Genomic DNA, 12,181 nt, shown 5'->3' on the forward strand with positions numbered 1-12,181 from the left:
ACTTGCATTAAATCTGTTCACTCTCTTTGTTTTGGCGACCGTCACAGAAAGACGTGGCCCACTGTGGGAGACCGAGGTAAATAAAGGATTCCTAATTTGTAACTAGCTAATGTTTGAAGTTCTAATTCCGGAGCTTTCCAGGGTGAGCAGTGTTTTGTGGTCTGAGATGGTCTGGGGTGTTATTTGCTAAACCACATCACTGACCCTGGCCCGCCGACATTCCTCCTCTGGAAAAGTCGGCAACTCCAGGCCTGCGGTTGGTGTTCTCCCAGGACCTTCACTGACTGTTCATCTAGGTGCTGGCCTGCACTAATAAATCCCCACTCACCTGGCCCGAGTGTGCACAGAACAACCGCACTGTGAAATCAGCCCACCAGCCAAGGGATACGGTGGCTTGCTGATCTGAGTTTTACAGACTCAGGGCTGAAGAAGGCAGGAAGTAATCTCCATGAGTTACGTTCGGATCTTTCCTTCTCTTCGGTATCTCAGAGGAGCATTCCTCACTATTTGACTGGTCAAACTAACTGGCCCGTCTCAGGGCTTTATCAGGGGAGGTGTCCAGCAGAACTATCTACAGCATTTTCTGTGTCCTCTGCTGCCACAGCTCTGCCTCCAACAGATGGCCCTTCCGCCTGTCCAGAATCCATAACACCCAAGTGTCTCCCACACGCTCTGGTGTGCCTAGGAGTGACCCTCACGCCTGTGTCCTAAAATGATGAGGGCTGTCCCCAGGGGCCACTTCTCAACAGTTCTTACTTTTATTTTTATTTTTATTATTATTTTTTTTTGTTGTTCTTTTTTTCGGAGCTGGGGACCGAACCCAAGGCCTTGCGCTTCCTCACTAGGGCCCAGGCAAGCGCTCTACCACTGAGCTAAATCCCCAACCCCTTTATTTTTATTTTTATTTTTATTTTTATTTTTTGGCATTGGGAGTTGAACCTAGAGCATTGTGGACACTAGGAAATGTTACATATCCGTAGCCCTCCTTTACTTATTTTGAAAATACCGAGTAGCCCAGGCTATACTTGGACTTGTGATCTTACTGCCTCAACTTCTCAGTAGCTGGGATCACAGGCCATGTCACCAGGCCTGGATGCCAATACTTTTTAAACCACAGTAGCTTGTAGTGCAAAGTGCTGACTTCAGGATAGCATAGAGGCTACACCCCTCGAGAAGCCATCCAGTGCCGAGGCTATACTCTCAGGAAGCTATCCAGTGCTGAGGCTAATCTATCAGGAAACCATCCAGTGCCCAGGCTATACTTCTCAGGAAGCCACCCAACATGTGTCATATCTCCTTCGTGTTGGTACCTCTCTTGTTCTGTTCTCCAGAGAACATTAAAAAAAACCCTCGCCTGTCCCTCTCACAGGGACTGAACCGACATGAGAGGAAATGGTTCCAAACGCCTTTTTAGTGCCAGTCATCATCCCATAATTGCATGGTGAATGCAACACCTTCTCTCCCAAGCGGGGACTGCCTTGTGCTAAGACGCTGGTTTCCTCTGAGCACCCCCTGCCAGATGGCAGGAACCACAAGTCTGGAAAGTGCTTTCTCTGCCCATGAGTGAGCCACACACAGTCAGGAAGCAAATGTTCAGATTGGCCAGGCTACAGTTCTGGCGCCTACAGACGGAGAATTAGATGGAAGCCGTCCCTCCTCTCCTCAACTGGGACAAATGGAGCAACCAGACCTCCAACAGCACGGCTTCCATCAGACTGTGCCAAGGCTGAAAGAACTCGCATTGTCCCACCAGTGCCTTTGAAGACTCTCCACCCTAGCATCCTCAGAAAGCCATCTCAAGGTGTGAGGAAAAGACTATGTCTTGGTAGGGTTTCTATGGCTGGAATAAAACACCCTGACCAAAAAGTAAGCGGAAGGGGAAAGAAAGGATTTATTAGGCTTACACTTCCATATCACTGTTCGTCATAAAAAAAAAAAGTCAGGACAGGAACTCACACAGGGCAGGAACCTGGAAGCAGGAGCTGATGCAGAGGCCATGAGGGATGCTGCTTACTGGCTTGCTCCTTACAGCTTGCTCGGCCTGCTTTCTTATAGAACCATGACTGCCAGTCCAGGGGTAGCACAACACACAATGGGCTGTGCCTGCCCCCATCAATTGCTAATTAAGAGAATGCCTTACAGGCGTCCCTGCAGCCCGATCTTATGGAGGTTCCCTCCTCTGTGGTGACTCTAGCTTGTGTCCAACTGACATAAATCTAGCCAGCACAGACCAGGTGCTGAAGGAATAGCAGCCTGGAAACTGGGGCTTTCATGCTGCATCCCACCTCACCTCTCTAGGTCAACAATTCATCCTTCTGCACTCAGCTCAAGGACTGAATGATTCTTTCCCAAGCAGAGACGGCCCCTCCTCTGCCACCCCACACTCAATATAATAATTGTCACAGCTTTGTGCAAGTTGTCTGTTTTGAGACAGTAGTCCCAGTTGGCTTCGAACTCCTGATCCTCCTGCTTCTGCCTCCTAAGGGCTGGGATTCCAGGTGTGTTCTACCACAGCCAGTTTAACTCTCACAATCCTAACCCAGCCTATCATAACTAGTGGCAAACTCATCTGTCCCCTAGTCCTGTGAGCTCCTTGGAGAAAGAAAGTTATCTCCAGTCTCTCAGTCTAGCCAGAGCATGACAGTAGGTACGCAAATGAGCACTTAAGGAGACTCTCCAATTGGGCTAGGCAAGTTATTGTAGTCACAGAGGTACATGACCATCCAGAAAGAATTTAGAAGTCAAACGCACCTCTCTCTTGCTCCTCTATGGGCATAGATCAAACACCTAAGGACACTCTGGGACCTGTCACTCTGGACCCCCTGAGGGGTCTCTGCTGTCAGGGACTGAGGATATTGGTGTTTTGAGATGAACACTCAATATTGTCCAGACAGGCCTGACATTTAATCTTTAGATCAGGCTAACCTGGAACTTGTAACAACACTCCACTTGCCTCAGATTTCCAAGGGAACTAAGTCATCTTGAAGATCTCTTTCTTAACGCAGCAGTCCATGATGAAGCCAGGAGTGGTGGCTTCTGCCTGTGGTGTGAATACTCAGGATGCCCAAGAGGGAGGATTGGCTTCCTGTCCTGGGCTAGCCTAAGCTGCAAGAGTAAGACCCTGTCTCAAAGAAAATGACAGTCATGAAGAAGATTCAGTGGTGATTCCCAGTCACACTTCATGACTGGGCTGTCATGCCTAGGGGGTGGTCATGGAAGACCTAGAATTTCTAAGCCCTCAAACCAACCTTGCTTAACCCAAGCATCCTAACTTAGTAGTCCTTGCTCGCCAGAACTTAAAGAAACTACAACTGCACATCACATATAGAGGTACATGACCGTCCAGAAAGAACTTAGAAGTTGAGCACACCTCTCTCTCCTCTGTGGGCATGGATCAGACGCCTAGTGGCACTCTGGGACCTGTCACATTGGGCCCCCTGAGGTGGTATTTCTCTGCTGGCTGGGACTGTGAGGGTATGGCTCGGTTGACAGAGTGCTTGTCAAGCATGCACACTAAGCCCTCAATTTTCTTTTTCCTTTCTTTGTCTTTTTGAGACAGAGTCTCACTATGTAGCCCTGGCTGCCTGCCTCTGCCTCCTGAGTGCTGGGTTAAAGGCATGTGCCGCCATGTCCATTTCAAGCTCCCGATTCTGGAGAAAGTGGGAAAGCTGGTCTTGAAAAACTCAAAAGGAGGGGAGGTATTCATATCTATTTTATGTGTATGAAGGTATTACCTGTGTGGATGTCTGTACGCCATGCACATGCCTGGTGCCCTTGGAGTTCTGAAGAGGGTATTCCCTGGAACTGGAGTTGCAGACGGTTGGGGATCACTACGTGGATTCTGAGAACCCAACCCGGGTCCTCTGGAAGAGCTGTAAGAATAACAAGCACCTTTGACCACTAAGCCATCACTCCAGCCTCTCAGTCCTCGATTTAATCTTCTATACTGTGTAAATCTGAACGCAGCGCTCACACCTACAATCCCAACACAGGGAGGTGGAAGGAAATTGTTTATGATCCCCCTTGGCTACATAGAGTTCGAGGCCAGAGTGGCTTCTCTGAGACTCTGCTCCCCCTCCCCCACGCCCCAAAATAGATCAAGCAAAGAGTAAGAGCGACCAATAGCTCAGTCAGGCTCACATATTTAGAGAAAGACCTCAAGCCCTCCCCTGGTACCCCAGCTTCTTTCTAGGTCACCCTAAGTACCTACCCTGGGGTTTGCAGTTAGCCACGGCAAGAGCGAGTGGCCCTTCCCATGGGACACCGTTTGCGGGCAGAGCAGGGATGGAGAAAGAGCTACTTTTGATGTGTGCCATCGAAGCAGAGGATCCTCCTTGGTGTGGTTTGAAGCACTGCCACGGTGTGTTTGGATACTGTCTGAATTAGCCCCTCCAAAGAGACTGGAAGTGAAGCCACATCTAAATATAACCACGGAGAACCTTTGCAGTGGACACAGGAGCAAGATGGCAATTCCAGGTCATAGGACGAAATGGGCTCAATTCTGCCAAAGAAAATGGCGGCCACACCCTGCTTTGCAAAAGTAAAAACCATCCATGTGAGAGAATGATACTGGAAAGGCCCCTGGTGCAGACAATGTCTGTGCCTTCAGCCTGCACCACACACAACCGACGTGCATGAGGCAAAAGAGAGAAATAACAAATCAGCCCATGGGACAGCCCAGAGCCATCAGTGGCTAAATAAGGAAGCTTGGCAGGCTGGAGAGACAGCCTAGTGGTTGAGAGCGTGTACGGGTACTGGTCTTGCAGAGGACCTCGGTTTGATTCCCAGCACCCACAGCAGGCAACTCACAACTGCCTGGGACTCCTCCAGGCTCTTCAGGCACTTGTACATAGCCACAATTAAATCTCCCTTTTTTCAAATATTTATTTATTTATTCTATATGAGTACACTGTTGCTATCTTCAGACACACCAGAAGAGAGCCTCAGATCTCATGACAGATGGTTGCGAGCCACCGTGTGGTTGCTGGGGTTTGAACTCAGGACCTCTGGAAGAACAGTCAGTGCTCTTAACCACTGAGCCATCTCTCCAGCCCCACAGTTAAATCTTAAAACAAGAAAGAAGGAAAGAAAGGAAGTCATCTAGAGGCATGAGACAGTAAGGAAAAACAGTAACATCACCCCTTCTCGTCTCTACCTTCCAACACGGGGCATTTCAGATTTAATTAAATTAATTAATGTGTGTGTGTGTGTGTGTGTGTGTGTGTGTGTGTGTGTGTGTGTGTGTGTGATACCATATGCACATGGAAATCAGAGGACAACTTATAGGACTCATGTCTCTCCTTCCATTCTGTGGGGGCATCTCCACATGGTAAGCATCTCTTGTAAGGGAGAGGAAAAGCATGGCTGTTGCAAGTTGAGTGTTAGGATTTTCTTTTGAAGTGGGGTTTGGTTGTCTTTGCTTTTGTGTTTTGTTTTACTTTGACAGAGTTTCCCTGTGTAGCCTTGACTGTCCTGGAACTCAATCTGAAAACCAGGCAGGCCTCAGACTCAGAGATGTGCCTGCCTCTGCCTCCCAAGTGCTGGGATCAAAGGCCTGTGCCACCATTACCCTGGAGTAGGCAGCAGGATTCTTGTAAGCCGTGATGAAGAGATGTTTTGGGCTTCGGCCAAAAAAGAGGTTAATAATGGGACTAGGGATGTAGTTCAGTTGAGCTAGTGCTCCCCTAACACAAACAAAGCCTTGGGCTCAAACCCCAGCATCCCATAAACGGGGCATGGTGTCGCTTGAGAAGTGAAGGGGTTCATGGTCGTCCTTGAGTACACAGGGAATTTAAAGCCAGCCTTGGCTACAGGAGACCCCGTCTCTAAGGGGCTAGAGGGTGAGGAAAGGCTCTGTGGCTCGACACAAGAGCACAGTCGCCTGCCTGAAGACCCTCATAATGTAGCACGGATGAATGGCCCTTAGGAGTGGGTCCTCTTGGCGACACCAAGTCTGTCAGGAGATACCACAGGGGCCTCCCGAGCTGGTTCGGTGCAGCTATTCTGAGAACAGAAAGAAGGGCCCTACTGGAGTAAGGTCACATCAGGTCCCTGGGCATTTCTTCCTCTGGACGCCAAAGAAAGTGTCATTGTGTGTATGGACGGAGCTGCCAAGCTGCAAATGTCAAGCAAGGTTGTGCAGGTGAGAGGGGGTGTCAGCGGGCAAGCTGGCCCAAGAGGATGGCTTTTATTAGAAACCTTTGGTGGTTTTTTTTTTTTTTTTCAGACTTTTTTTCTAATTTAGTCTTGGCAAAGTCTGGGTGTCCTCAGCCTCAGGGCACTTCTGATTTAATGCAAGGTGGGCTATGGAGTGTAAGAAAGGAGACAGCAATTCAAGACAAAGGCAGGAGGACACTAATCGAAACATGTTAGTTACACTAAAGACTCGAATAAATCAGCGCCCCACCCCCACCCCCAGTCGGGGCCTCAGTTTCCTCATCAGCGAGACACAATGAATTGGTCCAGCCGTAGGCTCTGTGTACCCCTGGACAGAATGCCAGGATCAAGCATTCCACGTCCCATCCTCTTGAGACAGGAGAATAAGCCAGCCTCCAGAAACCCTTTAGAACAGACCCAGTTCTGTGCAGAAGACTGTAGTTGAGGTTGCTGGGTTCTGGGATCCCTCCACCCCTCAATGCACGCCCGCCTCGTTGCCAACTCATAGTTGATCAAGTGTCTGGGGGTCTTCATGTAGGTCCCACAGTAAGTTGTCACACTCATGAGCAGACAGACCTCTGCGGTAGGGGGCGCAGGGCTCAGAGGTCCTGGTCCCCGCCCCATCCAGCTCCAAACTCCGGCGCTCTGGCAGCCGCAGTGGACCCTTGAGGGCGTCGGGCCCTGACGCGCCCGGCTGAGACCTGGCGCCTTCCGAGGCGTGACCGGGGCTGGGCGGTGGCGCTGCCCAAGGGACGAGGGTCCCCGCCACGGATCCAGGGCCCTTCTCGGACATGCCAAGCTCAGCATTCGCCCGCCTTTTGAGGCCATCACGGGAACTCCCCGGGAAGCCGCGGCACGTGCAGCGGGGCCGGGGCCATGGCAACCCCGGTGCGCACCGCCCGGCCCCCGCGCCACCCCCGCGTCTGCCGCTGTCTCGGCGGAGCTCCGCGTCGGGGCTGCTGATTGTTCACCCGAGACTGGCTGGCTCTGCTCAATTTCCAGACGCCTCCATGGTCCTGGGGGAGGAGAGGAGGAATCTGTGCTTAGAAAAAACCAGGCATAATAACCTGCTGCTCTTTGGATGCAAGTGTGGCAGGAGCAGCCCCATTTCACAGATGGCAAAGCTTGGGGCTCACAGCAGGCGGTCCCGGGAGGCCCTCCGCCCTCTGGATTATAGGGCCAATTCTCTTCACCTACCTGGCTGTGGCCCCTGAGGAGGAGAGGGCAGTCTTCAAGGGTCTCTGACCCCTGTTGGAGCATACTAAAGAGGCTTGGGATCCCCTTTAGGAAAGACCCCACCTCCCTGGCTCCCCCCATACTTCTCAGAGCCCATAGTTTAGCTACAAAACACGTGGTATGTGGTGGTGGACATCCATAGCTTACTGTAAGACCTAGGTCTTAGTTTCCCCTTTCATTCCACCAGAATTGGAAGCCAAGGACCAAATTCCCTGTCTTCTCCTTCCTAAGTCCAATTAGAAACTATTTGAATGCCTCCGAGTGTGTTACTTGAGCGAGCCCCTTCTCTCTTGTGGGTTCCTTTTGTTTTGTTTTTGGTGCTTACATGTTCCCAACCACCCGATGTATTTTATATTTTAGGCCTCAATTTCCCTATCTATTTAGGGACTAAATTAACCCCTAAGATGCCTCCCAACGGTGTTATTCCAAGATACTAGCATTCACTAATTTTCTTCGCAGGCCTAAGCAAGGGGTTTCTTTTCATTTTTGCTCTTTCACGATTGGGTTCACCTCCCCAGCACTGTGTACCTATCGCACTCAATAAGAGATTGGGAGGTGGGGGAGCTCAGCAAATAAAGGCCAGGACACCAAAGCTGATTGATGGGCTGAGCTGCAGTCTCAGGACTCAGTGGTATAAGAAATGAGCCAACTCCCTCAAGATTTCCTCTGATCTCCATCCATGACATGACCTGTACACACACAGAGGGGGGGGAGAGGGAGGGGGGAGGGAAAGAGAGAGATGAGACAGGGAGGGGGAGGGGAAGGAAGAGAGGGGGAGGGGAGGGGAAGGAAGAGAAAGAGAGACAGGGAGGGGGAGGGGAAGAGGGAGGGGAGGGGGGAAATATTTGGCTGGGCAGAGGTGGCACACACCTTTGATCCCAGCACTTGGGAGGCAAAGGCAAATCTCTGAGTTCGAGACCAGTCTGGTCTACAGAGTAAGTTCCAAGACAGCCAGGGCTAAACAGAGAAACCCTGACCCCCTGTTGGGGGTGGGGGGAGAGAAAAGATTAGGGGCCCGGAGATAGCTCAATCTGGATTAGTTTGCTAAATAAGTACAAACAAAGCCTGTGTAAAATAGACAAGCATCACCGTATATACTTGTACACTTTTGTCTTTTAAAAAAATATTTACTTTGTAATTTCCTTCTGTGTGTGTGCCTGAGTGTATGTCTGTGTGTGTGTGCCTGAATGTATGTCTCTGTGTGTGCCTGAGTGTGTGTCTGTGTGTGTGCCTGAGTGTGTGTCTGTGTGTGTGCCTGAGTGTGTGTCTGTGTGTGTCTGAGTGTGTGCCTGAGTGTGTGTCTGTGTGTGTCTGTGTGTGTGTCTGTGTGTGTGCCTGAGTGTGTGTCTGTGTGTGTCTGTGTGTGTGCCTGAGTGTGTGTCTGTGTGTGTCTGTGTGTGTGCCTGAGTGTGTGTCTGTGTGTGAGCCTGAGTGTGTGTCTGTGTGTGTGCCTGAGTGTGTGTCTGTGTGTGAGCCTGAGTGTGTGTCTGTGTGTGAGCCTGAGTGTGTGTCTGTGTGTGTGCCTGAGTGTGTGCCTGAGTGTGTGTGCCTGAGTGTGTCTGTGTGTGTGTCTGAGTGTGTGTCTGTGTGTGTCTGTGTGTGTCTGTGTGTGTGCCTGAGTGTGTGCCTGAGTGTGTGTCTGTGTGTGCCTGAGTGTGTGTCTGTGTGTGTGCCTGAGTGTGTGTCTGAGTGTGTGTCTCTGTGTGTGCCTGAGTGTGTGTCTCTGTGTGTGTCTGAGTGTGTGTCTGTGTGTATGCCTGAGTGTGTGTCTGTGTGTGTGCCTGAGTGTGTGTCTGTGTGTGTGCCTGAGTGTGTGTCTGTGTGTGTGTCTGAGTGTGTGTCTGTGTGTGTCTGAGTGTGTGTCTGTGTGTGTGCCTGAGTGTGTGTCTGTGTGTGTGTCTGTGTGTGTGTCTGAGTGTGTCTGTGTGTGCCTGAGTGTGTGTCTGTCTGAGTGTGTGTCTGTGTGTGTGCCTGAGTGTGTGTCTGTGTGTGCCTGAGTGTGTGTTTGTGTGTCTGTGTGTGTGCCTGAGTGTGTGTCTGAGTGTGTGCCTGAGTGTGTGTCTGTGTGTGTGCCTGAGTGTGTATCTGTGTGTGTGCCTGAGTGTGTGTCTGTGTGTGTGTCTGAGTGTGTGTCTGAGTGTGCACCTGAGTGTGCACCTGAGTGTGTGTCTGTGTGTGTGCCTGAGTGTAAGTCCGTGTACCACACATGGTGTGCAGGAGTCCGAGGAGGTCGGAGGACATGTTAGATTACTTGGAGCTAAGCAGTTGTGAGCCACCCACCACGTGGCCATGAGAAAATAAACCTGGTTCCCCTGCATGAGCAATTAAGTATTCTTAACCAGGAGTCATGACAACCTGCCTCTTAGGCAGGGTCTCACCATATAGCCCTTGCTGGCTGGGAACTCACTAAACTGGCCCACAATTTACAGAGATCTGCTGACCTGTGACTACAGAGTGCTGGGATTAAAGGCCTGCACCACCATCCCTGGCTAACATTTGTAATCCCAGTACTGCTGAGGGAGAGACAGTTGGATTCCTGGAGCTTGCTGGTTTATCAGACAGTTTAGCATGCTTAGTGAGTTCCAGACAGGGGCATAGCCTTTGTCAAAAAAAAAAAAAAAAAAAAAAAAAATCCGTAAGGAGCTGGAGAGATGGCTCAGTGGTTAAGAGCACCTGTTGCTCTTGCAAAGAACCTGGGTTTGGTTACCAAAACACACATGACATCTTACAACTATCAGTTCCAGGAAATTAGAAACCATCTTCTGGGGGGTTGGGGATTTAGCTCAGTGGTAGAGCGCTTGCCTAGCAAGGGCAAGGCCCTGGGTTCGGTCCCCAGCTCCGAAAAAAAAAAAAAAAAAAAAAAAAAAAAAAAAAAAAAAAAAAAAACAAAAAAAAAAGAAACCATCTTCTGACCTTATAGGTACATGAAAGCAAAATACTCCTAAGAAACCAGTCGGTGGTGGTGCATGCCTTTAATCCCAGCACTCAGGAGGCAGGGGCAGGGGCAGGGGCAGGGGCAGGGGCAGGGGCAGGGGCAGGGGCAGGGGCAGGGGCAGGGGCAGGGGCAGGGGCAGAGCAGGGGCAGGGGTAGGGGCAGGGGCAGAGGCAGGTGGATCTCTGAGTTTGAGGCCAGCCTGGTTTACAGAGCAAGCCAGGGCTACACAAAGAAACCCTATCTCAAAAAAACAAAACAAAACAAAAAAACAAAAACAAAAAAAACAAAAAACAGGTTGGGGATTTAGCTCAGTGGTAGAGCGCTTGCCTAGCGAGCGCAAGGCCCTGGGTTCGGTCCCCAGCTCTGAAAAAGAAAAAAAAAAAAACAAAAAAACAAAAAAACAAAAAACACCACCACTCATATGCATTAAATAAATCAATCTAAAAAATAAGTACATAAATAAGTAATAAAAGTGGTGGGCGCCCAAGGATTACCACCAAAGATCATCCTTTGCCCGCCATGTGCAGTGTGACCATGTGTTGTACATGTGACCCACATGTACAACTTAGGGTGCTGGGGTTTGGACCCAAACTTTGTGCCTACGAGGCAAGTACATGCATCCCGAGTGCTTTTTGTATTTTTAAAAATATTTTGTCATTGCGTTCCTTACTTATTTATCTGGATTTGTTATTGTTGTTTGTTTGAGACAGGCTCTCACTTGTTTTGTAGCCCTGGCAACACTGAGATTCATTGTGTAGAGTGGGCTGGTTTCAAATCCACATTGCCTCTGCCTGGGAAGTCCTGGGATTGAAGGAGTTGGGGCCACCGCCACACCCAATGTGTGTAGATGTTTTGTTTGCTTGTATATCTGTGCACACCTGGGTCTGTGGAGGCCAGAGGAGAGCATCGGGTCCCACAGAACTGAAGTTACAAAGGTTGTGAGCTGCGGTGTGGGTGTTGGGACTGGAACCTGGGTCTCTGGAAGAGCAATTAGTGCTCTTAAGCACTGAACCATCTCTCTAGCTACCACTCCCCCAGCCCCGGGTGCTTGTGTGTGTGTGTGTGTGTGTGTGTGTGTGTGTGTGTGTGTGTGTGTGTATGCTAGTGCATGTGCCTGTGTGTTTTTCTTTTCAAGACAAGGTCTCACCACTAAGTTTTCCAGATCAGCCCATTGTCTTTCCATTCTTTTGCCTTAGCTTTCTGAATAGCTGGGATTACAGCCCTGTACCACAAGACCCAGCTTCAATGAAGACCAAAGGTACCTTGGGCCACCCCTTTTCTGTTAGCACATTTCTAGAGATGACCAAAACCAAGATGGCGCACACCTTCCATCCCAGCACTTGGGAAGCAGAGGCAGGCAGATCTCTGTGAGTTTGAGGCCAGCCTGGTCTCCATAATGAGTCCTAGGCCAGCCAGGCTACAAAGTGAGGCATCCCCCCAACACACACACATACACACACACACACACACACACACACACACACACACACACAAAGGAAAAAGAACAGGTTTATTTTTTTTCAACTCTTTTTTTTTGTTTTGTTTTGTTTTGTTTTGTTGTTTTTTCCAGAGCTGAGGATTGAACCCAGGGCAAGCCTCTACCACTGAGCTAAATCCCCAACTCCAAAGAACAGGTTTATTAACCATATGAAAGACCTGAGAGTCTCTGGGGGTTGAGGGGGGAAGGGGTGGAGACTCAGGGGAATGGAGGGCTCCTGAGGCTGGTGGGCAGCGATAGAATCTCTCTGTTCCTTTTTCATTGGCTCTTGTCACTCGAAATCCTGGTTCTTTATCGTCCCGATTTGTTGAGAACAAGGCCGAGAAACAATGGCTTATGTCTGATAGATAAGGAAA

General features: G+C 49.9%; 1 protein-coding gene across 16 annotated transcripts in view; it reads right to left on the reverse strand.

Moving 5' to 3' along the window:
- LOC102547047 (uncharacterized) overlaps positions 1–12,181 on the reverse strand; it is a 51,062-nt gene that overhangs the window by 12,967 nt on the left and 25,914 nt on the right. For 5 of the 16 annotated variants that reach the window (XR_015632017.1, XR_015632020.1, XR_015632018.1 and 2 more), the window contains one exon: positions 5,437–7,172. Coding sequence is in view for 3 of the 16 variants with exons in the window: in XM_087575021.1 (XP_087431147.1) it covers positions 6,439–7,172 (734 nt within the window). In the remaining 13 variants the exon portion in view is untranslated. Of the gene's footprint in view, positions 1–3,734; positions 3,873–4,210; positions 4,528–4,896; positions 5,066–5,396; positions 7,173–11,903; positions 12,166–12,181 lie in introns of those variants that run through there. The other 11 variants (XR_015632024.1, XM_087575023.1, XR_015632023.1 and 8 more) reach the window with 9 other exon arrangements.

This window comes from Rattus norvegicus, chromosome 10, assembly GCF_021556685.1.
Source record: "Rattus norvegicus strain SHRSP/BbbUtx chromosome 10, alternate assembly SHRSP_T2T, whole genome shotgun sequence".
Classification (NCBI taxonomy): Eukaryota; Metazoa; Chordata; class Mammalia; order Rodentia; family Muridae; genus Rattus; species Rattus norvegicus.